A 26378-nucleotide genomic window follows, 5' to 3' on the forward strand; every position below is an offset into this window, starting at 1 on the left:
GTGATGCCTACTGTCTCAACCCCTTTCAGAATCCTCTATGGAAAGGGCAAGCCACTGAAAATTTTATATAGCTACACCCGTGTTTCTCAAGTATAGAATTTCTGGAGTTGGGGCCCTAACGTGCACATTGAAAAAGATGAAAAATTTAAAAAACCCAAGCAATTCTTAAAATGTACATTAAAAAGTTTGAGAACTGCTCTGGCTCGTTGGCTGCAGATAGTTTATAAGCTCTTTCCAGCTGACCCATGGGTCAGAGCTGGGAAGTTTGCACATTCCATGACACAGCCCACACTTTGCCCCCGTCCTGTGTCACTGAATCAGACAGACAGGGTCCCTGCATTCCTGGAGCTTCCATCTAGCAGAGGAGACAGTAATCAGATTACTGCACCAATCATTGTTTAAGATACAGATTTCTTTTGGGCCCCGCTGCAGAAATCTGTTCACATAGATCAGAGGTTGGATCTGGAAGTAAGTACTTTTCAAGTACTTCCCCAGTGATGAACAGCCTGGTTTGGAAATGTCTAGCATAGTGGAAAAACTATGCATGAGCTTTGAAGAGAGGTCCAGGTTCGAATCCCAACTCTGCCATCCTTTAGCTTTGTGACACCTATTGGACTTTGTTTCCTTGCCTGTAAAATGGGCATAATGACACCTCACGGGAATTCATGTAAGGATTCAATGAGAGAAAGGGAACTCAATATTATTTTTTTATTATTATTATTTTTTAATAAGAACTGGTTTGTTTTTTTGTTTTTGAAGATTTTGTTTATTTATTTGACAGAGACACAGTGAGAGAGGGAACACAAGCAGTGGGAGTGGGAGAGGGAGAAGCAGGCTTCCTGCCAAGCAGGGAGCCCGATGTGGGGCTTGATCCCAGGACCCTGGGATCACAACCCTAGCCGAAGGAGGCTGCTTAATGACTGAGCAACCCAGGTGCCCCTCAATATTATTTTTAAATGTTCTTCCTTCATTCTCTTGAAACGCGGAATGAAAGGAAAAGCTTTATTTCCTATTGATAGAAATTGAAGCTTTAGGGTCACAAGCTGAGCACTAACTTCGAGGTCAGCAAGTCCTTCCTGATAACTGAAACCCTAGTCTGTGCTGCCCCAGAGAGGGTTATTCGACTTTTCTATTTTTGGATTTCTATCTGTTCTTTCAGATCCCTTAAACTATAGCCCCGAACAACCACAGGAACAGCAGAGACTCTTCCTAATTCCTTCTTATCTCAGGAATCACAAACTCATATGCCAGGAGTTTGGTATAAGATAATAGTGGGGGTGAACAGAAACAGGAAGTGAAAGCTATTTACCTAGATCCCCCATTGTCTCAAAGTAGAAGGAAGGCAGGGCCCAGTGCTGTCACATCTTTAGAATTTTTTTTAAAAAGACAGAAATAGGGCACCTGGGTGGCTCAGTGGGTTAAGCCGCTGCCTTCGGCTCGGGTCATGATCTCAGGGTCCTGGGATCGAGTCCCGCGTCAGGCTCTCTGCTCGGCAGGGAGTCTGCTTCCTCCCCTCTCTCTCTCTGCCTGCCTCTGCCTACTTGTGATCGCTCTCTGTAAAATAAATAAATAAAAATCTTTTTAAAAAAAAAAAGACAGAAATATAGAATTCTTTTTTTTTTAAGATTTTATTTATTGGGGCGCCTGTGTGGCTCAGTCATTAAGTGTCTGCCTTCTGAGGTCATGATGCCAGTTTCCTGGGATCGAGCCACATCAGGCTCCCTGCTTGGTGGGAAGCCTGGTTCTCCCTCTCCCACTCCCTCTGCTTGTGTTCCCTTCTCACTCACTCTCCCTCTCTATCAAATAAAAACAATTAAAATTTTAAAAATAATAAAGATTTTATTTATGTGTATGAGACAGAGAGTGTAAGCAGGGGGAGGGGCAGAGGGAGAAGCAGGCTCCCCACTGAGCAGAGAGCCCAACTAGGGGCTCTATCCCAGGACCCTGGGCTGGTGACCTAAGCCGAAGGCAGATTCTAAAGTGACTGGGCCACCCAAGTGCCCCCGGAAATCTAGACTTCTTTGTAAAATTTCCCAGCTCTTAAAGTCCTGGGCCACAAATATATGAAACAGATCAGGAAACCTATATGAAGTGGATAATTCTCTGGGTGTGTGTGTGTGTGTAAACTTGCCAAAATTGGCTCCTAATGAGATGTCAAGTCGAAACAGAGCCGTTACAGAAGAAACAGGGAAAGTAATTGTAGAGCCTCCCAGGTGGATGGTTTCATAGAGAAATTCTTCCCACCTTAAAGTCAGATAATACCAAGGCCACTTAAACTATTCCAAGCCAAACCAAAGGAAGGAAAATGCTATTGAAGTTAGTATAACACCAACATGGAAACTGGATGAAAACTGAACAACAAAAAAATTACAGACCAATCTTATTTAGGAATATTGATGTGACTATCCTAAGTATTAGCAGAATCTAACAGAATATTAAAATAAATAGGGGCCCCTGGGTGGTTCATTCAGTTAAGCGTCTGACTCTTAGCTTCTGCACAGGTCGTGATCGCATGGATCTAGCTCACGTCGGGCTCTGCACTCAGCGTGGACTCTGCTTTGGATTCTCCCTTTCCCTCATGCTCATTCTCTCTCTCTCTCAAATAAATAAATAAAAACTTCAAAATAAATAAACAAATAAAACAAAGAAATCATGCCGAAATGGGGTCTGCTTCAGACTGGCAGGATACTCAGACTGTTAGGCAAGGCTGGAGGTCATTCCCAACTTTTGCCCCTAACAAGACACTTGGCAAAAAAACGTTAAATATCCCACAGCACCAGGACAGCCTCCCAAAGCAAAATATTATCAGCCCCCAAATGTCCATAGTACTGAGGATGGGGAACCCTGGACTTGGTCATGTTGTAGTAACAACTCCCAAATTTCGGTGGCTCCAAATGACAGGGTCTATTTCTCACATTAGGTGTCCTTTGTGGGTCTGATGGGGCTCTGTTTTATCCTTTCTCAGGGACCCAGGCAAAGGAGGACACTACCTGTGCTGCTACGTTTTTCAGGACACGTGAAGAATATTGCACAGGCCGCTAAGCTACGTCCAGAAGTGACAGCCACCATTTCCACCATGTTTCACTGACTGTGCCGAAATTCAAGGAGATAAGGAAGTACAACCCCTCCATGTGCCTGGACATAGAGAACTGGAAATATTTGCTAGCAGCATCAAAGACTCCCAAAGCAATTACAACAGCCCTGGACCCCCAGGTAATCTACAAAGCCACTCAGCTTCAAATCCCACACTTCCTAGCTGTGTGTCCTCAAGCAAGTCCCTTGACCTCTCTGTGTCTCTGTTTCTTCCTCCAAAAATGAGGAAAATACATCAGCCCTGCAGAACTATTATACAACAATGTAATGAGTTAAAACATATAAAGTGCCAAAGACAGTGCCTGGCACATAGAAAGCGCTCAGGACATGTTAGCCAGCATGTTGATGATGAATAAGGTGATGTACCCCACACGGAATGGGCATCTAGTAAAGGACTGTTGTTATGACTGAAGCTTTGAGGGAAATGAATGTCCAAAGTAACCCCACTGGTTAAGTACAGCCTGGTGGTTAAAAGCCTGAGCTCTGGGGTCTCACCTTGGCACTCAGAAATACTCAGTAATGGTAATTACTATTTGGAGAAGGTTCAGTGTGGTTAAGAGTACAGACAGCCTGAGTTTAAGTCCTGGTTCCAATATTCATCAGCTGTGTGACCTTGGGCAAGTGGCTAAGCCTCTCTGAGCTCCAGTTTTATCATCTATAAAATGAGGATCATAATAGGACACCTGCAATTATGAAGTTTAAAACACAATATAAGTAAAGCCCTAGGGACCTTGCGGCCAAGTGTTTGGCATATTATCAGTGCCATGTGGTTATTAGAGATTATTTTACCACATTCTCAGATTGCCACACAGAGGCAACCAAAAGAAAAATGGTTCTCTCCTTCCAGCCTAATTAAGATGGGTGAGAAGGTACAAATTTAGCAGTCCTTGAACCACAGAAATATTCCCAATGAACCAAAGAATGAGAGAAAGAAAAAAATTGGAAACTTTTCCTACCTACACCACAGAGTCCTAGAAGTTAGTGAGAATTTCCATCTGTTCTCAGTCACCCCTGCAGCACAGGAATTCAAGAGAAGGGACAGGTAGAGTAAGCCCAGTAAGCAGAGGCAAAAGGGCATTATTCCCAAATCAGAGCTAAATTACTCTGCAACTGCTGGTTTCGGCCCAAAGCCAGCCCTTTGAAGCAATTGCAGTTTTCCCACTCAACCAGACAGAGGCGCTAAGCCAAAGTCTTGTTCATAGCAACTGTGAGTGACTTTTTAACTTTTTTCCTACTGAGTTCCATTTTCCAAGCATGATCTCACATTACCCTGATAGTAAAACCCTACAGAATTTATTATTATTTATTATTATTATTATTGCCATTTTAGGTATGACAAATCTGAGGAGAGTAACTAAGCAACTTGCCCAGTAGGCCATACCTAATATTTGCAGGACTGGGGTAAAAGTACACACCTTGGAGGCATACTTAAAAAGCTATAAATGGGGGCATCTGGGTGGCTCAGTGGGTTAAGCCTCTGCCTTCGACTCAGGTCATGATCTCAGGGTCCTGGGATGGAGCCCCGCATCGGGCTCTCTGCTCAGCAGGGAGCCTGCTTCCCCCTCTCTCTCTGCCTGACTCTCTGCCTACTTGTGATCTCTCTCTCGATCTCTCTCTGTCAAATTAAAAAAAAAAAATCTTTAAAAAAAGTTATAAATGAGGGGCGCCTGGGTGGCTCAGTCAATTAAGCGTCTGCCTTCAGCTCAGGTCATGATCCCAGGGCGCTCCCTCCTCAGTAAGGAGTCTGCTTCTCCCTCTCCTTCTACCCCTTCCCCTACTGGTGTTCTCAGTCTCTCTCTCAAATAAATAAAATCTTTTTAAAAAGTTACAAATGGATTTCATGAGCTGTTAAATGAAATACAGTCTATTCGGCTACCTTGAAAAATAAACCTTCACAATGACCTGGAAGGCCACATTCAAATTTCTTGGCTTCTCAGAGCTCTGCTCTAGAGGGTGGTGGAAGGAAGAAAAGCAGGACGATAGCCCCATGCCCCCTTTTCTCCATGCCCCTAACTGCATTCCTCTGCAAGGGGCCTTGTGCACAAGTGTGCGGATGTCCTAACCTATATGCTCACTTTCTGTTCTAAGATTCTAAAACTGAAAGGGTCCATCAGGTCTCCAGCACAGTGACTCACAGAAGAGCCACAACAAAGCACAACATCATCACATTTCAGAGGACCAGGGACCAAGAGAAAAGCTTAAAAGCTTCCAGAAAGGGAGCAGGAGGGGGACACCCATGCAAAGAATCAGGAATCAGAATGGCAGTGTACTTCTCAAAGCTAGAAGAAAACAGCAATATCTTCAAATTTCGAGATGAATTTTATCTTCACTTAAATTACGAATTAAGTATAAGAGAAAACGAAAGACATTGTCAATGGTCACTTAGCATGGATGGTAGTGTCGTGGCCAGCCTTTAATGAGTTCTATCTCCTGCTATTTGTACCCTGACACAGGTTCTTCACACTTTGAATATGGCTGAACTGTGGAACCATGCGATATCTGGGAATTGACAATATGTGATTTCTAAGCTAGCACATAAAACACGTGGTTTCTTCCTTTCTCTCTCTGCTTTGGTGAACGCCAGCTATTATGTCCTAAGGACACTCAAGCAGTCCTAGGGAGAGGTGTGTATGACAAACAAAGTGAAGCCTCCAGTCAACAGCCTGAACCAACTTGCCAGCCATGTGAGTGCCCCATCTTGGAAGTGGATCCTCCAGCCCCAGTTAAGCCTTGAAAGACTGTAGGCTTGTGAGAGAACTGGGCCAGAACCACCCAGCTAAACCATTCCCAAATTCCCGGCTCAGAGAGACTGAGATAAATACTAACTTGTTTTGCTGTTATGTGTCGGAGTAATGGGTTACATAACAGAAGATAATTAATACAGATATATTGGGGAGGAGGGGAAAGGAGCCACAGGATTTTGTAGTTCTCTCAGTCAAAAGGTGTAGTCAATACCTCTACCCTTAAGTTTGGATTGGGCCATGAAACTTGTTTCGGCTGATGGCACATTAGCAAAAATTACAGGAGAAGAGGGTTAAAAAGTGCACATGCAATTGGGTCTTCCATCTCTCGTTGCTAGAACTCTGTAACTGCCACCACGTGACTAAGCTCAGGTGGCCTGCTAGAGGCGTATAGCCCCGCTGCCTCAGTGGACAGCCGACATCAACCAGACAGGTGAGTAGGGCCTTTCCAAATTACCCAGTCCAAGCCAAACTTCCCCAGAAAAAAACTGCCCAGGTAATCTACAGAATCATGAGTATAATGCCTGGAACCTAGTACTCAACAAATCAGTAAAGGATGAGAGTGATGAAAATGACAGGAAAGAAGCCAAAAGTGAGTAGTTGTTTTGGGTAAGGCCTGTGTTAGTCCTGCAGTGGGGCATGGTCTTTCCAACGAAAGGCTTCTGTCATCCAATTAAACAAATATTTGCCAAGTGTTTACTATGTGCCAGACTCCTAGCCTGAAACTGCGATTGCAAAGTAGAAATAATCTGTGACATTGTACTGTTCTGAACCAGAACCAAGCTTGCCTATTTCACAAAGAATTGAACTAGGACATCAAAATATTTTAAGTAGGCTCCACGCCTAGTGTGGAGCTGGAACTCAGAACTCTGAGATTAAGAATCGCATGTTCTACTGATTGAGCCAGCCAGGCACCGCAGACATCAAAATATTTTTTAGCAGAACTTAACCAGATGGATATCTTTTTGTTGTATTTTGCCAGCCCCCAGTCTTGTCTGGGCACTCCAGACAAGAGCCAGGCATGAACGGCAACGGGATATCCAGAGTATCCCATAACTCTCTCTACATCCTGGGTCTTTCCCCCTCCCCCCCAGCAGTAAGAACACAGTCTGCTGTGAATCCAAAATCATTTCAATTCTAAACACTGGCTTCCAATTCTTTTGACTTCAACCCACAACATGAAAAACACTTTACATTGCACCTGAGTACACAAACCCCAAACTGGAACCAAAATTCTATAAATTGTGTGATATATTCTGAATTTTTAAGTTATACACTATTTTATTTTTTTTTAATGTTAGTCACAGCAGTCTAAATGGGTTTTAAGACCCATTAATGGGTCACAGTTTTTGAAAAAACTGCTCTGATATGTCACATGGCAAGGGGATTTAAAGGTCATCTAGCCCGATCTTTGCACTTTACAGTGGTAAACTGAGACTCAGAGAGGTTGAGTCACTTGCCAAAGTCCACATGGCTAGGAAATCCGCGGTTCTTAGATTTGAACCAAGATCTGACTCAGCCATTGAAATTTTACCATGTGTCAGCCACTGTGAAGAGTTAAATTCATGATCTCATGTAATACTCACTGTGATCCTATAACATGTTATCATTCCCACTTTACAGACGAGGAAACGAAGTCTCGGGATGGGGAAAATGACTTATTGAGAGCGTCACAGTGTTAGTAGCAGACCCAGGACTTGTCTCCAGATCCGGTCGTCGTTCGTGAAGCCTGCTCTCGACCGCTAAGCCCACTATGAAGAGAGTGGTTATGAGAGTGAGTCTGTGAGCTTTACAAGCCTGCTGGTGCACATGTGAAGCGGCGATAACGTTTTGCTCCCAACCCTCCGAACCTTATCACTGCTCACGCTTTCCTCGACCAACTCCCAACTTTGGTGGCAAAAGAGCACAGACTTTAGCCTAATGAGAGGAGGAACCGAATCCCAACCCCGTCATTTACTCGGAACGGGAGCCTAATCTCTCTGAGCTGCAGTTTCCACACCTGAGCAGCGGGGAGAGCCATACCATCCCCCTCCAGGTCTGACGCTCTGGCACCTGCAAGCGCTTGTCAAGCGTCAAACCTCCTCCGAGTCCCGCCCCCTTTCTCTCCGGGCGCATGCGTCGCACAGGGGCGCCTTTTACGACGCGGCGGCCGCGGCGCGCTTGGCGGCCGGAGCGGAGTGGGGTGAGCGCTGTGCGGGAGGCGGTGGCGGCGGCGGGGCAGAGGGGACGCGCGGGCGGCGGCGTCGCCATGTCGCACGGCCACAGCCACGGCGGGGGCGGCTGTCGCTGCGCCGCCGAGCGGGAAGAGCCGCCCGAACAGCGCGGCCTGGCTTACGGCCTCTACCTGCGCATCGACCTGGAGCGGCTGCAGTGCCTCAACGAGAGTCGGGAGGGCAGCGGCCGCGGTGTCTTCAAGCCGTGGGAGGAGCGGACCGACCGCTCCAAGGTGGGCCTTCCGGGGCCTGGGGCGGGCTGGCGAGGCGGGGACCCGCGCGGGGCCTCCCGTCTTCTCTGTCGGCCTCAGTGCTGCTGTTAAAAATAACGACAGCCCGCTTGCCAAGCGCTTTCCCGTGCCCGTCACCTGCCCTGCCCCTGGGAAGAAAACAGGGTCGAGTCTCCCCATTTTGCAGATAGAGGAACTGAGGCCCAGAGAGGGGAAGGGGCGCTTTGGCTTTACACAGTCAGTATTCTCTTCCAGAGCTTCAGGAGGTGGCGGAGGATGGCCGTGAGGGCGTTTTCCCAACTGTTTTGACTGCTAGTCCCAGTGACTGCCTAATCATATCACCTGATGCAGACCAAAGACAGGCTAGGCGGAAGAAGCGTGCTATCCGTTCTAGAGCATTTACCACTGTGGGGTCACAGAGCCGTTTGAACGCTCTGGCATGGATTTTTACACACGATTTCAGAAGGCTAGTTGGGTCTGGAAGTTCATTCAGGGGTTCCCTATTGAAGAACCCTCCCAGAGGATGGTCTATAGACTATTCACTTACTAGCATCAAGTTAATAAGTGCTGGAACACCCAGGGAGGTTGACTATTGGCCTTGAACTCCAGTCATAGAACAGGGTGGAAGACGCCTGAAATTGTAGGCTCTCAGCAAATATTTGTTGCTTTCTCCTCCCCACTCCCCGTCCCCTCCAGTTTGTTGAAAGTGATGCAGATGAAGAGCTTCTGTTTAATATTCCGTAAGTATCTCCTTGGTGTTTGCCTCAGGCTAGATAGTTTATAACCAGTTGTCTTCTCAGGATTCATTCATTGGTTGTGTCAACGGCACACATCTGTTTCTAGAGATGGGAGAAATTACAGTGTGGTGGGTTTGAGGAGGAAAGCATAAAGATATATCTGTTGAAAGATAACTGAGGAGTCAAGGTAAATATCTTAGAACTGCAGAATGCCAGAGGCAGACAGGATCTTAGAAATGTTCTGGTACAAGTCTGACACATGAGTTAAACTGAAGCCCAGAAAGGGGAAGGGTCTTGTCCAGGGTCACATAGCTACACAAAAGTTCATACCCAGGTTGACAACTTCTTTTGCATTCTGGCAGATTTACAGGCAATGTCAAGCTCAAAGGCATCATTATAATGGGAGAGGACGATGACTCACACCCCTCTGAGATGAGACTGTAAGTGGTGAGGGCTCAGGCCCTCAGGAAGCTCCTAGTTCTCTTTTTTCTCTGGTAGCACTTTATTCCAGAATGACACACTTTTTTCTTTTTACTGGGTTAAATATCTCCCTCCCCCCAAATCTTGGTCTTGTTCTGTATCAGAATACACTTACCTCTTCCTGATTTAACGACTTTTTTAGATTAACCATCTTTAGGGCCAGTAGCTTGTGTACTTGCTGTGACACCATTCATCGAGAGAGCATCCATTAAAGGCCAACTGTTGATGACTTTCCTGTTTTCTTAGTAACCCAGCTGCAGATCTCAATGATCTTTGTGGTTTCTACGCTTGGGCTTAGTTTCCAAATTTACTCGTGTTATTTCACACGGTTAAAATCTTAGCATGTGTTTTCGTTGACACGGAATTACTTCTCCATCTGCATGTGCATGTCCTGTAGTTAGCAAAGTTCTGTAAACCTCTTGTAACACTGGATCTGCTGCTACCAGGGTTAGTACTCCATTTTTGACAGCTTGCCTTAGTCCGGCATAGCCTTCCTAAAAGTAGGGGGAAACATTTTTGACTGGTAGAGAAAGAAATACCAGAAGAACTTTATACATAAAAAATTTTTTTTTCCTGAAAAATTGGTCAATTTAAGTGAGAAATTTAAGAAATTGATACTGTTTTTGAAAGTTAGAAACATGAATTTGAAACCAAACCCACATATTTAATCATTTTAAGGAAACAGTACGTTTGAGTTGATGGTTTTGGAGACGTGTTTACTGGGGAGATGGATAGACTTGAGAAAACTAGAAGTCTGTGTTGCTTTGTGGTGAAGAGTGGGCTCTGGAATAAACTGCTTGGGTTCAAATTCTGGCTGTACCACTGGTGAGCTGCATGACTTTGGGGCATTCCTTCTCTTTATCTCAGTGCTCTCATATGTAAAATGACAGTAGTAATAGTGTGAACCTCTTAAGACTGTGGAGATGATTGATACATAACATGTAAAGAGCTTATATAGTAAGTCCAGAACATAATAAATGTCCAGTTATGGTAGGGCAGGTACAAATACTTAAATAGTCCTTGGTTCTGAGCACTTTACATATATTATACTTTACCAGATCTAAGGTGTCATTCATTGTAATTCTCTTACATGCCATTAATTTTTAAAAATTTGCTTATTCAACTGTGACATGCCACTGACACATCTAGAAAGGTTAAGTTGGTATTTAATGAAATTTAAACACAGACGAGGTGTTAGAGGATTTTAAGGAATTATTGTTAATTGTTAATTTTTGTAAAATGGTATCATTTTAAGAGTGGTATTTTAAGAAGTTCTTACTTTTTGGAAATAAATACTAAAGGGACGCCTGGGTGGCTCAGTCATTGAGCGTCTGCCTTTGGCTTGGGTCGTGGTCCCAGGGTCCTGGGATCGAGCCCCACCTTGGCTCCCTGCTCAGCGGGAAGCCTGCTTCTCCCTCTCCCACTCCCCCTGCTTGTGTTCCCTCTCTTGCTGTGTGTTCTCTCTCTCTCTCTCTTTTTTTAAAGATTTTATTTATTTATTTGACAGAGCTCACAAGTACGCAGAGCAGCAGGCAGAGAGAAGGGGGGAAGCAGATTCCCTGCTAAGCAGAGCACCCAACATGGGGCTCAGTCCCAGGACCCTGAGATCATGATCTGAGCCAAAGGCAGAGGCTCAACCCATTGAGCCACCTAGGCGCCCCAGCTGTGTTTCTCTCTGTCAAATAAATAATAAATAAAATCTTTTAAGAAAAAAAAAAAAAAAGAAATACATGAGTGAAATGTTTGGGATTGCTTTAAATTATCAAGCACAAACAAAATGAGGGTGATAGGAAATAGAGATAATGTTGATTATTGAAGCTGAGTGATAAATAAATGGATATTCATTGTATTTTTCTCTCTGCTTCTGTATATATTTGAAATTTTCCATTGTCAAATTTTAAAGTGTACATATCTTAGAATTTAGTTTAATCTCATCATTGTATGCAATATGTACTATCACTATTCCCACTTTCTAAGTGAGGAAACAGATACAGAGAGGTTAAATCACTTCCCCAAAATTACACAGCTGGTAAGTGACAGAGCCACGCTTTAAACCTAGAAGTCTGGCTCCAGAGACACTGCTTTTAACTACAGTGCTACACTGCCTGTCATAATGCTACTCATAAATGTTCACTGTTATTATTCTGTGCATCATTCTTAGAAACACTTTGAAGCAAACATTTGGTTTCTGAAATTACATGTGTTTTGCTGCCCCTAATGTCTAGGCCCCTCCTGTGTGGGTGTGTTAATAAAACACTGTAGAGATGGTGGGGGTGTGGCTTAGGTCTTTAGAATCTGTGAGTTATGGAGGAGACAGCTGTTTCTTAGATATTTCTTTGAAAAACCTTTTTCTTCACTAGCAGTTTTACTTGACTTTCCAAAGCTCGTTGTGAGTTGGCAGACTTTTGTGCTCTTTCCAAAATGGAAACCCCCAAATTTTATTTTTTTTAAAGAACTGTAAGAGGACTCAATATATAGGGTAATTTTGAACACAAAAATTGCTCGAGGGTTAAGTTACCTGCTCTTACCTCTTAACTTTGTTTAATAGGTTTCTGCCAAAAGTATTTTTTCTCCCATGAGTAAGCTGTTTTATTTAACCTCCTCAGCTTGGTCTGAATATGCTGAGTTGCTGATTCTCTCCATGCATTTGCTGCACGTGACCTGGTTTGAGCCTCCTCTTTGTGTGTTGCTTCTCATGTGATCTTAACCCACTCAAAGATGCCACTGGCTTATGTTGCAGTTCTCAGCTCTTTTCTTGTTGGTTTAAAGATATTTGTGTATAAATGCCAGTAAAATGCCATTCCTAAAATTTGATCTCCTTTTGATAAAACTGAAGGCAGTTGAGTCAATAAGGAGTTTTTGAAAAACTGAAAAATATGCACAGTATGTTAAGGCACGTTTCTTGATTTTTCTTTTCTTCCCTTTTCTTTCTCAGGTACAAAAACATTCCACAGATGTCCTTTGATGATACAGACAGGGAGCCAGATCAGACCTTTAGTCTGAATCGGGATCTTACGGGAGAATTAGAGTATGCTACAAAGTAAGCACTTGGCCTGGCTCCACTCTCTGGCGTCTCCTGAGGAACAGCAGGTGTTCATTTGCAGTGAACATATATGCATTAGCACTTACTGAGCTTACAGTTTAATTTTGGCCTATTTCCTGCTTTCTTAGCATGAGAAATGAGTTCAAACAGTGGAGGAAACTTGATCCTTAGCTTGGTTAATTTTTGGCAGAGATAGAGTGCTATCCATAGACTTGTTAAACTTGTAAGCTGACAGATCTGAGTGATCTCCTCGGGCGGTCTTGGGAAAGATGGTTTCAGAATTCTTCTTTGCATAGTGGGTTTACAGTAGGCCACGTTACCCAAGTCCACCTTACGTCTTCACTGGTTCTTTTTCCTAATGGGAAGGTTGGTGAGATCAACACCGAACTTGGGTTAGAAGCCTTGCCTGGTCAGATAGCATTTCTCATTCCTGCTCCTTGAGGGCAGGGCAGTGTTGACTCATTTTTCTATTCCTATTGCTTGGAGCAGGACTGGTTAAGATGCTCAGGCAGTTTCCACTGAATCATTTCTTGTCCAGAAGAGAAGAATGATACATAAGAGTCCAAATGTTCTCCAACATTTACCTGGGTTTTAACCACAAATTGGAGCTGAAATTGTTGTTTTTGTCCTGGTGGTGAGATAGTCATTGAATTTTAATCTGTGTCTTCTCTATCCATTCCTTTCATACTCTAGAATTTCTCGTTTTTCAAACGTCTATCATCTCTCAATTCATATTTCAAAAAACTTTGGAGCTGATACCACAAAGGTCTTCTATATTGGTCTGAGAGGAGAATGGACTGAGGTAAGAAGGGGTGGGAAGCATACCTAACCTCCCCCCCCCGCCACCCTGCACATATGTACATACATTTGATTACATCTGTTTGCTGTGATATGGACACTCTAAGGAAAGGAAAAAAGAGCAAATGAGATACCACTTGCTCTCAATCTGTGTATAATTTTTCTTGGTTTCGTTTCTGTAAACAGTCCATCTCTTTTGATAGGCCATAGGTATTTTTAAGGGAATTGAATTAATAAAGTTGATATCAATTCATTTTTTTCACTTTGAGATTCTTTTCTTCATTGACATTTTTGATAACTTTTCTTGTTTCAGGTACCCAGAGATAAGATAATAAACAAGATAGATAAGGTCCTCTTCTCTCATGATGGCACTGTAATAGTGGGGGAATAAATCTTTTGAGTTATGGGGTGAATTATTGATAGTGATCTTTGCAGTCTCCCTAGGCTAAAAGTTTCAGAAGGGGAAGAGATGACTTCCAGAAATGAACCTGAATAAGGACTACTCCAGTGTGTGGTCTGGGAAATGACCAGCTGACCCAGACTCCCTTTTCTTGCAGCTTCGCCGACATGAGGTGACCATCTGCAATTACGAAGCATCAGCCAACCCAGCAGACCACAGGGTCCATCAGGTTACCCCACAGACACACTTCATTTCCTAAGACTGGCCAGGGCTCCCACAGAGGCGCTGTGTCGGTGAAGATGTACAGCATCCTGTTGGGGAGGACAGAGAGAGAAGGTTCCAGAGAGAGTTGGTGCCACAGCCTCTGCCAAGCTTTGTCTTTGGGGCTTGCTGCAGAAACCTGGCTGATGGAAGAAGCCCACGCCACCGGAGAGGGTAGTGTGGGTGCTGAGGACAATCGTGGTTCTCTAGGGCCTAGAAATTGAGTCTTGGGCTGATCGGCATCTGGCAGTCTTTGGGTAATGTCTGCCTTTCCAGTCAGTGTGGCCACGGGATCCCAAGTGTCTTGTTGCTTTGTGGCAGGATTTTTGTGTGACTTGTTTTTTTAAAAAATGGAAACTATTTCCTGGGCTCCAGTAAACTTTCTGAAGCCCTCAGCATTGTGTTTCTGTTAGCCATCAGGAGGGTCTCCAGCTAGAAATACTTGTCCCTGCTTGCTCCTTCTTCCTGTCAGTGTTCAGCATTCTTGTCAAGTTGCCCAGCTTGGAGTTGTCTGTCATGTACTAGTGTCCCATGGTTAGAGCTAGAAGAGCAGGAATCGCCTGATGATGCTTAATAGCTTGAGGAGGTCTTTTTCCTTACTGCCTAGGTAAGCAGTCTGGGGAGAGCATGGGCATCATTTCTGTGTGAGTTACCCTGGTTGGATAAGATTGGGACTTAGGTAAGATTCCCCTTGGGACATCCTTAATGTTTATTAGCTTCTAACTAGTGTCGTAAGCGCAATGCCCGATATTGGAGATCTCAGTTCTTCTGTTCATGGGTTTTTATTCACCATAACTAATAAGCTTCCTAATAAATCTTTGCCAGACTTAATGTTTGTATATTCTTTTGATTTCTTGGTAGTACTGATGAAACTTTTACTTTACTGGGAACTTTGACATTTTCTGTTGTTGTTTTGTACTAAGTAGGTTTTAGTGCCACAATTTAAGACTAGATCATTTTCTCCAGGAAAGGTACAGTGGACTAAAAACACTCCTACACCCCACCCCCACTCCCCTACACTTTGTAAAGAGGAAGGTGAGGTTACAAACCATGGTCCAGTTCTCATGAGAGGAAGTAACTTGTGGAGTGACATTTACAAAACAAGGGAGAACAGATTCTGGAGCTCACCAGAAGAAATGAGAGCAAGGAAAGTAAGTGAGCAGCGTTTGCGGACCCGACTGGACTTAAATTTTGTAAGTCAAGACAGCAACTGGAGACAGTTTAAGTATCTAAAATGAGGGGATTTGAGATGGTCAGTATTCTCTTCCTTCGCAGAAAAAGAAACAGTGAATAATGGTAATTAGTGTTGAATCTCATCCTCTTGAGAGAATTCCTCTGAAGTGTTGGCCCACACTATTTCTCCAGCCTGTCCAAGGGAAAGCCTGCCACCACCAAGCTTTGTCAAGCCTCAAGATTTCTAAAACGTAACCTGAAATCAACCAGAGTGCAAATACAATTCTTGATTCTCTAAGGGTCCCATTCCTCAGCCACAGCCTCTTTATTTCAGTTGGATCATTTTGGAGATTAAAAAAAAAATAGACTATGTTTTACAATTTGGAGTAGGAGGAACGTCTTAGAGCAGACTATCCCTTCATTAGTTCCACTAATTAAAGCCTAATTGTAGGCAGGCCCTAGGATTGGGCTTCTGAATTTGAAACTTCACTCTGAAGAATTTGTACGAAGTGCCCCAGGGTCCCAGGCAATTGGGGGTGCAGGAGGAATTGTTTGCTCTTCTATAAGCAGACATAGCAGAGCTCCTGGAGCAGGGGGTGGGTGGCTGGCAATTACGTGGTCTGGGCACACTCATCCTTTTCTGACATCCAGTCTGGTTCTTCGGCTTGTTGCAGTCCTCAGGACTCAAAAGATTTCCTGTTCAAAATCCTGGTATTTTAGGCTCTGTTTTTGTGACCTGTTGAGCAATTCAGACAAACTGCCTCTCAGTCTGGAAAAGTACTTGGAGTTCCCAAGTTTGCTGTTTTCTTTCAGTTCAAGAAAACTACTGTAGGTTACACTGGGAGAGTGAGTCCTAAGCTACCTAGGTAGCAGCATCCCTCATTTCCTGTTTGTAGGTGCCCACATGTTCTCTTAGGGACATAGCCCTTCAACCCAGTTAGCTGCCCTTTCCAGCCTTTCTGTGGCCCCGGAGCCCATTTCCACTTTATCAGTGTATCAAGGGACAAAATGAAGCCCTTTTGTTCTTAACAACGGGAGCTCATTGACGGTATTCTGTGCCTTGTCCACAAGGCATTGCTTGTTGAGGGCAGAGCTAAGACACGCTTCCTGTCCAGCTGTCCTGATGTGATCTCTGTTGTTTTCCCAGGGTTCTTTTTAGTCATTAAGTCCTCAGGCTGTAATTTTACAGTGTATAAAGCATTTCCACTCGGCCTCATTTGAGCCTAACAGTAAAGCTGTGAAGTAGGCAGGGTGGTGTTTATCACCGTGTTACAGGTCAGCAAGCCGGCGCAGACAGGCAGCATTACAGTGTCATCCTGAAATTGCTGTTTTCTTCCCCTCCCTGAGCGTCGGTTTCCTCATCTTTAGAATAAGAGTGGAGGCCGAGATGGCCACTAAGGATGTCTTCAGTGCACGATGCCCTCCATCCAGTGTATGACCCATCCGAAACTATGCCAGTGTAAGCGCTGGCTCTCCTTCCGCATAGCTCTCCTTCAGGAGGCGCATGGGCGGTGGTAGCAGGCGGGAATTACCGACGCGCTGCCTAGAACCTGCCGGGGACTCGGTGGCTTCATTACGGGGAGTGGCCCCACCGTACCCAACATGGCAGCTCCTATCTGGCGGATCGCCGACGCCCACTTCCGGGTTCCGTACCGCTGGCCAGGCTACTTCCGGCAGCGCGATGGCTGGGTTCCCGGGACTCGAACGGAAGTTCCGGCGGGGGCGGCCGAGGGGGAAGAGTGTGTGTCTGTGCAGGAGAAAGAGGAGAATCGCCCGAGAGGTCTCGAAACCCCCAGGGAGTGGAGGTACCCTTGTCCGGGGCCAGCCGACAGAGGGAGGGCGAGGGGAGGAGACCGGACCTCCGCGGGGGTCCTAGCGAGTGGGGAGGCGACCGCGGTTGTGAGGGATGGGGGTGGGGAGTGAAGTGCGAAGAGGCGCTGGCCGGTCTTGGGGACTTTGCGGGTAGAGAGGGGCAAGAAGGCGTCCGGTTAGGATGGGACGGACTTAGGGTCGGAAGTGGAAGATCCCATTGTGGGGCTGGGGCTCCCCGGGGTCAAAAGTAGAACACCCCTTTGTGGGCAGAAGAGAGGGTCCTGGCTCAGGGTAGAAAATGTCACTGTAGGGAGGGAGCGACCGTTGGTCAGAACAGTCGTTCCTAGTGTGGAGAGTGGGAGCCCTTGGCTTAGGGTGGAAGTAGTTACTGTGGGGAGCTCCCTTCCCTGTTCAGGGGAAAAGACATCACTTTGAGAAGGGGGACCCTGGGGTGAGAGGTGGAAGTGTCCCAGCAAGGAAGGAAGGGGATCCCAGCTTAGGGTGAAAGGTGCATCCCTGTGTGGGAAGAAGACCCCAGGGTCAGAGGTGAGGGATCCCACATGGAGAGGCACATTTGGGGTCAGAGATGGAAGGTTGAAGCTGTGGGAAGGGTGGGGGGCTGGACACCACTGGGAAGGTAGGTGCCTAGGGGCAGGCAGCTTCTGGGGACTTTGGAGGATGCTAAGGATGCGGAGAAGCCCACCAGCCTCACATTCTTTTGTGTGCTTGGGAGTCCCGGAGCATGGTCAAACTGGGGGACCTGGTTGGATTCAGTGGGCAGTAGCAGGTAGCACCATTCAGTGGGGCGTGGGGCACCAGTTACGGGGTGGGTAGTGGATGGGAGTCTGTGCCTCGTTCTGGGGACATGGGCAGCCCCGGGGGCTTTAGGAATGGCTGAGCCAGAAAGTGCTTGTGAAGGCCGGGTGGGGGCTGGATGTGGGGGGGGGGGTTGGAGAAAATATGTGTGTGGGGGGATGTTGGAGGTAGGGTCTGAAAGCATACTTTCTGGCATTTTACTCCCCTTCGTTTTCAAATAGGGCTGGGAGTTGGGGAGGAGGGAACCCGGGGCTCTATTAGATGATCAGAGAACAGGAAGGAGGGAGTTAGTGGGGGGACCACGACAGCAGGGGATGCCCTGGCTCCCCTCCCCCACGCCCCTCAGCCCTCCCTCTGCCCCTCTGGATCCCCTGCAAGCTTAGGCTATGTGGTGGGCCAGAACCAGGGGCACTAGGGTGGCTTCTTCTGCTTTTCACCCCTGGAAGGGAGGCAAACTTCCTACTTGCTCTGGCCTGAGACTTTTTGCTTGCCTTGCCTTGCCTGTCTTTTCTTGGTGCACCCTGGAACAGAACCTAGGGTGTTACGGGGCACTGACAGTCTGAGTGGGCCCTTGGTTTGAGGCTCTTCTCCTGTATCAGGAGTCTCTCCCCACTGCCTGGTCCTGCTCTTGACCGCTCCCCTGAATTTGCACAGGCCCCAGCCGTGGAGCCTGCAGTGTATGTGTGGTAACACCATGTCTGTGCCCCTGCTCACCGATGCTGCCACCGTGTCTGGAGCTGAGCGGGAAACGGCTGCGGTAAGGCCCCCCACCCGCAACCGCCCTCAGCAGCCCCCAGCCCGGCTGGGGAAACTGGCTGGAAGGGGTGTGGGGAAAAATGGAGGTGATACAGTTGAGAAGGGAGCAAACTGAAGCCAGGGGTGACGGGTTAATAGCCTGTTTGGCTGCTGCCACAGTTCCCCCCAGGTCCTTGGGGGCGCGGGGGGGGGCGAAGTTGGAGGACTGCGGGGAAATGAGAGCAGGATGGTGACTGCCCTCTTCCACCTCCCCATGTCTGACCCTTTTTCAGGTTATTTTTTTACATGGACTTGGAGACACAGGGTGAGTGACCTGGAGAGGGAGGGGGCACTTCCTTGGGAAGGTGGAGAAGGGCCCAATGGGCAGGATTGGGGGGGGGGTCTGCACCCTCCCTCTCTCCCTCCCCACATCGGTACCGTTTTCCCCTTCCTACAGGCACAGCTGGGCTGACGCCCTCTCCACCATCCGGCTCCCTCACGTCAAGTACATCTGTCCCCATGCGTGAGTGTCACCCCAGCAAGGAAGGAGCTGAGGCTGGGGATCAGCGGGGGGTGGTCCTGTGGTCTCAGGCCTGTTCTCTCCTGCCAGCTGCATCCTGCGGTCTGGGCCCAGGGCAGTTAGAGGTGCCATTCTCAGCCTTCACTCCCATGGAGCTTGGAGCCCCAGCCCCCAGCCCTAGGCCCTCCTAGAGCAGGGATCTCCTAGACCCAGGAGATCCTGGGCCCCTTCCCCAAGTACTCACCCACTGAGCTGGAACCCCCCGTCACACGAATGTCAGGCTCTGCTGCTCTGCTGGTGCCCCAGCCACAGCCTCCAGCCCCACGTGGCAGGTTGCCTGGCAACACCTTAAACACAGGCCTTGCCTGTTGGGAGGGGCCCCCAGGGGCTACTCTGCCCCCTCCTGGCTCTCTGCTGTGGCTTTCTCATCCCTTCTGCACATCATGGCCCTTCTTGCTGCCCCTCCCCAGACCCCGGATTCCTGTGACCCTCAACATGAAGATGGTGATGCCCTCCTGGTGAGTTGGTGGGGGTGTTGTGCGGGGCGCCGGGGAGAAAGGATGGGAGCGGAGAGAGCCGCAGGGGGCTGGCCAGGGCCTTCCAGGAGCCAACACCTCTCTCCTCCCCCAGGTTTGACCTGATGGGGCTGAGTCCAGATGCCCCTGAGGACGAGGCTGGCATCAAGAAGGCAGCAGAGAACAGTAAGGCCCCGGCCCCTCCTCACCACCCGCCCTCCTCTCTCCACACCGCCCCCCCCCAAGAAAGCTTTGGGCAGTGTCCGGCTCCCTTCCTCGGGCCCCCCAGCAGCTTTTCCCCTACCCAGTCATGTCCCCTCCCCCAGTCAAGGCCTTGATTGAGCACGAGATGAAGAATGGGATCCCTGCTAATCGAATCGTCCTGGGAGGCTTTTCACAGGTGAGGGGAGACAGAGGGGGTGGGAGGGGGGAGGGGGGAGGTGGGCTGTGCCCTCATGACCTTTCATTCTCTCCTCCCTCCAGGGTGGGGCCCTGTCCCTCTACACGGCCCTTACCTGTCCCCACCCTCTGGCTGGCATTGTCGCATTGAGCTGTTGGCTGCCTCTGCACCGGGCCTTCCCCCAGGTGAGTGTCTCCACGACCCCACTTCTGACCGTTGAGGCTCCTGTGGCTTGGGAGTTGTGCCGAAGCATTGGCTTTGCCCTGGAGGTCCTGTCTGGCCCACAGGCAGCCAATGGCAGTGCCAAGGACCTGGCCATCCTTCAGTGTCATGGGGAGCTGGACCCCATGGTTCCAGTACGGTTTGGGGCCCTGACGGCTGAGAAGCTCCGGTCTGTTGTCACACCTGCCAGGGTCCAGTTCAAGACTTACCCAGGTGTCATGCACAGCTCTTGTCCTCAGGTCAGTGATGAGGGGCCCCTTCCTGCTCCTAGCCCTCTCTCCCCGCTCCAGCTGGGAGCCTCTCACAATCCCTCCTCACCCCCAGGAGATGGCAGCTGTGAAGGAGTTTCTTGAGAAGCTGCTGCCTCCTGTCTAACCAGAGGCGCTGGCCCCCAGCGCAGTCCCCCAGCTCCTGGGGGGCCCAGCACGCGCAGCACCATCTTGGATCTGAGCCGGTCGAGCCCGTCCCCACCATCCCTGACCTGTCCTCTTTCCATAGGCCTCTGGGGCAGGTGGGCTGAGGCCCGGCCAGGCCTTCCTTCCTGGCCTCAGCCTCCCGGCTCTCTGCAGCAGGGGGTGGGCTGCCCTCTTCTCCCGTGTCCCCGGAGGCAGCCCCCCTCCTGGCAGCAGTATTGGGTAGGGCTGTAGGCAGCGGGAGAAAGGGGCCCAGCCGCTGACCCACTCACTCAGGACCTCACTCACTAGCCCCGCTTTGGGCCCCCTCCTGTGACCTCAGGGTTTGGCCCATGGGGCCCTCCCAGGCCCCACCTACCACTCCACCCCCAAGTGATTCTGCCCAGATAATCGTGCGTCTCCTCCTCCTCTCCAGCTGCTTCTCAATCATGAATGTGTCCGTGGCCCTGGGCCCCTGTGCTGCTCTGGGCTACCTGCCCCTGCGCAGGGGTATTGGTGAGGGGGCAGAGTCCTTTGAAGGGGGCCTTCCCTTAGCCTCCCCAATGTGGGGGCTGGGCCCTGCCCCCCCCTTACCCTGCTCCCCCGCAGGCCTGGAGCCTGCAGGGCTGGACTGAGGCTCAAGGTCTCCCCCAGCTGTCCCACCCCACGTTGTCCCCACTCTAGCGCCGGGGGCCGGTGGGGGAGGAGTTGTGTCTCGTCTTCTGTCTCCATGTGGTTTTGGGTGTTTTTCTTGTTGTGTCCTGGATTCCGATAAAATTAAATTGCTTCAACTCTCAGGCTGGATGGTTCTGTCCGAGGGGTAGGGACTGATTGTGTGTAAGAATCTCAGCGTTAGAAACTTTTATTTTAAATACTTCGGAAAGCTCTTTCAGAGCAGTATAAATTAGTGCCTGCCTTGGGCCCCCTGCTCCCCCATTCACTTCTGGTGGTCCCGATGGGTTCCTGGACCCTGCTGTAGAGAAGAGTTTCGGACCCCCCAAGCTCCTGATCAGTGGAACCCTTGGCCTCATGCCTGGTAGGCTGAGAAGGCCCAGCTGGGGTTTGAGGTAGGGGAGGCTGAGGCCCCTGGGTTCCCACCAGAGGCTGGAGAGCAGGCGCTTGTCCTTTCCCTTCCTGGTGCATGGCAGGGGAGGGTCTCAGGCCTGCGCACCGAAGCCTGAAGGATTCTGCTTCTGCCAGCGCCACAGATCTTCACCTGTGATGGGGGGAGGTGGAGTGAGGGTCCACACTGGAATGCAGGACCCCCCATCTTGGGCAGCCCAGGGTGGGCCTGCTCAGACCCAGGCAGCCCCTGCCCTGCCCCTGACTCCCTCCCAGGGGTCAAGCCAGCACCCAGAGTCAGGGGTCGAGGCAGAAACTCACACATCCTGTCCAGCCCTAAGACTGCTGTCCAGCCCAGCTCCTTGAGGGCCAGGCTGGGGTTGGCGTAACAGGCAGCCACATCGCCTTCCCGCCGTGCCACCACCTTGTACGGGATCTGGGAGAGAGGAGGCAGCTAGAGCTTAGCTGAGCTGGCCCTGGGAAGGGCCTGGGTCGCTCTGGAAGCCGGGGTAGGGGGTGCCAACGTGGGGCTGGAGTACAGCCGGCCTACCTTCCGGCCAGAAGCCTTCTCCATGGCCTGGACCATCTGTAGCACTGAATAGCCCGTGCCTGTGCCCAGGTTGTAGATCTGCCCAGGAGAGAAGGAGTGGTGGAGCGGGTCGGACCAACTGCCCTCTCTGGACCCCGTCTCCCTCTCCAGACGAGCTTCTCCCTTTCTCCCTACCCGACAGCCGCACTGTTCCTTCAGCTTCCTCAAGGCCGCGATGTGGCCCTTGGCCAGATCCACAACATGGATGTAATCCCGGACACCTGCAGAGAGGTGGTTGGGTGTGGGGGGTGTTCAGTACCATGTCTGTCAGCCCTCCCTCTCCCCCCCCCGCTCCCACTCCTGGGTCCTCCTGGTCCTCGGCTCACCTGTACCATCCTCCGTGTTGTAGTCGCTGCCAAAGACATTCAGTACCTCCCGGCGCCCGATCGCCACCTGGAGTGGAGATCAAGTCAGCTAATCCCAGGCCCTGGGCACCAGCTGCACCCTTCAATCCTAGCCCTGCCCCGCCCCCGCCCTTCCCCCTTACCTGGGAGACATAGGGCATGAGGTTGTTGGGGATGCCCTGGGGATCCTCGCCAATGCAGCCCGAGGCATGGGCACCTATGGGGTTGAAGTACCGCAGCAGCACTGCATTCCAGGTCTGCGGGACACAGGTCAGGGGCCGTGTGGGGGCAGAGTGAGGGTGCAGGCCGCGTGCAGGCGCAATCCCAAGCTCTTTACCTGCACCCCCAGCACCCCAGCCATGCCTGATCTCTATCCCTGGAAAGTAGCTGGGTCCACCTGCCCAGGGCCAGGACATGGGGCGAGTCACTGCAGCTCCTGGAGTCCTCCCTCCTGGGTGGGTGATGCTCAGGATCCCACCCTCAGCTTCCCAGGATGCCTGGAGTCCGTGAGTGGAGCCAGGGCTGGGTCAAGGAGGGCCCTCACCTTGTCTGCCCGGCACAGGTCCCGGATCATTTCCTCGATGAAGAACTTAGACTTGCCGTAGGGGTTGGTGCAGCCACCCGTGGGGTGGGCCTCATCCAGGGGCAGGTACTGTGGGTTCCCGTACACGGTGGCCGAGCTGCTGAACACCAGGTTCTTCACCCCGTGGGCCCTCATGACCTGGCCACGGAGGGGAGGTGTCAGTGGCCTTTGCCTGGCACATTATTTCCACCCCACCCCTTCCTCCTTCACAGGGGAGAGGAGAGGGGCTGAGGTTTGGGCATTCCTGTTTACAGATGGTGAAACTGGGGCGGAAAGGTAGGGAGAGGTGGAGAGACCTGTCTAAAATGGTACAGCTTGGGCCCCGCCTGACTGTCCCCTCGAGGCCCCTCATCCAGTGTCTGGTCCTGCCTGCCCGGGTGGGAGCCTGGTTCCTCCCCGTGTCTGTGACCTTGCCGCTTGTCTCACCTCCAAGAGCTGGATGCTTCCAGTCAGGTTAACTTTGTAATAATCCAGAGGCTTCTGCACGGACTCTCCCACTGCCTTGAGGCCCGCAAAGTGGATGACTGCCGTAAAGCTGTGCTGCAGGGGTGAAGCCAGGGTCAGAGGTCGCTGCATAGGCCTGGCCCTTGGCAGTGCCCCCTCCCTGCCTTCCAAGCACCTACCTTCTTAAAGAGACGCTGTAGGGCTGCCTGGTCCAAGATGTCCATCTCCTCAAACTCCACAGAGCGGCCTGTAAGCGCTTGAACCCGCTGCAGGCTCTCAGGCATGGAGCCCCTTCCTGGTTGAGCACAAGGGTGCCATCAGAGGAGGACATGGGTCCTGGGCTCCCCAGTGATGAGGGAGACCCACACCCATAGGAGGTGGTGTGGAACCCACTGTTTTCCTTCCATCCCCGCCTGAAGCCCGAGCCCCCGCTCCTGTGCTCACCGCGGATGGCGTTGTGGAAGTTGTCGATGACCACGGGCAAATAGCCGGCCTCCAGCAGCTCCAGCACGGTGTGACTGCCGATGTAGCCAGCCCCGCCCGTCACCAGCACCTTCTCCGCCATTGTACCTGGCCCAGAACACAGTGTCAGAGGGGGCCGAGACTGCCCGCTTGGGGCCTCCGGCTCATAGCGGAGGGCATTGGCAGGGTGTCCTGGTGAACAGCGCGGCTCTGGAATCGGCCCCGCTCCACATCTGGCTGCAGGCCTTGGAGCTCACTTACTCTCTCCTGGCCTCACTTTCTAGCTCTAGAAGCTGAGCTTGTAATTGTACAAACGTGATGTGGTACGTGCCTTGAAAGGCCTGGCACAACGGGTGGGGAGACATGTGCGGGCACCACAAGTTCTACTCCCAATTTACCTGGGACTGAGAGGATGAAACCCAAAGCCTCCAAAGTGTCTGGGGACTAGGCAGTCCTGGCCAGAAGTAAACATGGCAGCAGCACTGCGCCTCCCAAGAGCCCAGTAGGAGGTTCTGCCTTCTCCGATTCAGGCCTTCCAGTCCTTCTGCCATCACTAGGTGCAAACTGGCCAGTGATTAATACTGCCTGCTCTAGGCAGGGCCCCAGACTCCCTCTCCAACAGTCAGCTGGGAGGAAGCAGGAAATATACCAAATGGCCCCAGGGTGGGGTGCTTTGCCAGGCAGGCAAAGCCCAACTCTGGGGCTGCAGCACCAAGGTCCGGGAATGGGCCCCACCCCAGGTCAATCAGGCTGGCTCGGCCTCTACCAATGCATGCCAGGGCCAGCTGGGTCACTGCCCGCTAGGAGCTAACGATCCCATCCAACTTTGGGCCCCACGGAGACAGGCAGTGTAGACGTGGCCCTGGTTCTGAATCCACTGCCAGGTGTGCACCTCCGCCCTGAACAAACTCTGCGGGCGGGTGGGAGGGTGTGGGGGGAGGAGGTTCCAGACACTCAGGTCTTTCATTCGGAGTGGCCTGGCCCGCAGCCGCCTTCCTCCTGGCTGCCTCAATCCCCCCTCTGGGCTTATCCACTCCCACACTCTTAACAGCGGTTGCTGCGTGCCAGACTCTGTACCGGGCACTTCTGCATTATTTTCTTGGATTCCCTTAACATCCTGATGAGCCAGGTGTGACGGCTGGCACTTCACCAAGAAGGACACTAAGGTCAGAAAGGTTAAGTAATTTGCCTGAGGACACACAGCTGTGATAGCCCGGCTAGAATCCGGATCTCCACGCTCACAACTCGCTAATCTCGCGCCAAGCGGTTTACCCTTCCCCCTCACCACTGCTTTCAGTTGGACTTTGCTCCGGACGCCGAGGCCGCCCCTACCCCCACCCCACCGTGCGGAAACCCTAGAAGTGGTCGCGGATGGGGTAGCAGGAGGCGGAAAGGCTGGTGAGGCCAGCCTCGCCCCGGACCAGCGGGGTGACCTCGGTCGACTGTCGCCGCCTTGGCTTTCCCAGTTTGCAAAATGGAGGGGAGGAGGCGGTGAGCGTCGGTCTGGGATTTGGGCCGTGGCTCCGAGGGGGCCGAGCTCGGAGTCCCCGGGTCGGGAATGAATGAACCCGTGCCGCCCCAGCCAAGGCAGCGGGAACTGAAAGCTGCAGGAGCCTGCCCTAGTAGGACTCTACCCAGGATGCGGCCCGGATCCCTGAAGCCCTCCCTCGCTCTCCGCAGACCACCCAGTCCTTCGCGAGCCCGCCAGGCCTCCCACCCATTCGCCTAGCGAACCTGCTCCAAACCGCGCGCGCCCCGCTCTGCCTCCAGCGGCGCCGCCTCCCGCGCCCCGCGTCCGGGTCCCTTTAAGAGCCGACGGCCCACCTGGCCCCGCCCCCTCCACGCCCCCAAGGAAACGTGTCACCGGGGAGCGCGCTACCGGGCGCCGGGAAGGACCAAAGGCGCTGTGGTATCAAGGCGCCTGCGCGGCGAGGCTCGGTTCAGGGGCGAGGGGCGGGGCGGACGAGCCCTGCTCTGCAGGAAATCAGCGACCGCGAGCCCCAGAGGCCGTCAGGGGCGGCGCTGACCGAAGGAAGCTAGTTCTGGGAGGTCTGGTTGCACCCTCCCCCGGCCTCCTCCCCGCGAGGCCGGGAAGGCTCTGCGGGCAAGGGAGAGATCGCGCTGCCGACTGCGCTCAGCCCCCACACGAACCGCCGGGGATGGTAGGTGTGTCCGCCTCCCGCCTCCCAGAGTCGGCTAGAAAATGAGGCGGTGCTTCGGTTTCAAGGAAAGGTGGGGCCAAGTGATGGCATCCTGATGAGCCGCCGTCGGAGCCCGGCCCGGAGTCCTGCAGGGACAGACGGCAGCGCCCAC

The 26378-nt window shown here is 50.9% G+C and overlaps 3 protein-coding genes and 1 long non-coding RNA gene across 4 annotated transcripts in view; 2 read left to right on the top strand and 2 right to left on the bottom strand.

The window, feature by feature from the left end:
• LOC309841562 overlaps nucleotides 1-19379 on the bottom strand; it is a 57547-nt gene extending 38168 nt beyond the window's left edge. The window contains exons 1-2 of the long non-coding RNA XR_014299192.1: nucleotides 19297-19379; nucleotides 7421-7585 (exon numbers count right to left, since the gene is read on the bottom strand). This is a non-coding gene — a long non-coding RNA (uncharacterized lncRNA). The remainder of the gene's footprint in view (nucleotides 1-7420; nucleotides 7586-19296) is intronic.
• Nucleotides 7962-14827, top strand: PITHD1 (PITH domain containing 1). The gene is made up of 6 exons (XM_082684676.1): nucleotides 7962-8280; nucleotides 8974-9017; nucleotides 9377-9454; nucleotides 12430-12534; nucleotides 13231-13339; nucleotides 13893-14827. Exons 1-6 carry the CDS (start codon nucleotides 8083-8085, stop codon nucleotides 13992-13994), a joined length of 636 nt encoding a protein of 211 aa, XP_082540802.1. The 5' UTR covers nucleotides 7962-8082; the 3' UTR covers nucleotides 13995-14827.
• On the top strand, nucleotides 14927-21378 carry LYPLA2 (lysophospholipase 2). Its single transcript, XM_082684675.1, has 10 exons — nucleotides 14927-16974; nucleotides 18452-18554; nucleotides 18826-18857; nucleotides 18990-19055; nucleotides 19523-19570; nucleotides 19683-19753; nucleotides 19894-19967; nucleotides 20051-20152; nucleotides 20255-20428; nucleotides 20514-21378. Exons 1-10 carry the CDS (start codon nucleotides 16772-16774, stop codon nucleotides 20562-20564), a joined length of 924 nt encoding a protein of 307 aa, XP_082540801.1. The 5' UTR covers nucleotides 14927-16771; the 3' UTR covers nucleotides 20565-21378.
• A 49-nt stretch (nucleotides 21379-21427) lies between these two features.
• On the bottom strand, nucleotides 21428-26263 carry GALE (UDP-galactose-4-epimerase). The gene is made up of 11 exons (XM_082684665.1): nucleotides 25800-26263; nucleotides 24048-24173; nucleotides 23783-23898; nucleotides 23586-23699; nucleotides 23121-23297; nucleotides 22720-22833; nucleotides 22559-22625; nucleotides 22368-22453; nucleotides 22194-22271; nucleotides 21965-22079; nucleotides 21428-21797 (listed from the first exon to the last, which is right to left on the bottom strand). The coding sequence occupies exons 2-11, from the start codon at nucleotides 24166-24168 to the stop codon at nucleotides 21739-21741; spliced, it is 1047 nt and encodes a 348-aa protein (XP_082540791.1). The 5' UTR covers nucleotides 24169-24173; nucleotides 25800-26263; the 3' UTR covers nucleotides 21428-21738.
• Nucleotides 26264-26378: the final 115 nt, after the last annotated feature.

The sequence above is a fragment of the Mustela nivalis genome, assembly GCF_964662115.1.
Source record: "Mustela nivalis genome assembly, chromosome: 10".
In the NCBI taxonomy this organism is placed as follows: domain Eukaryota; kingdom Metazoa; phylum Chordata; class Mammalia; order Carnivora; family Mustelidae; genus Mustela; species Mustela nivalis.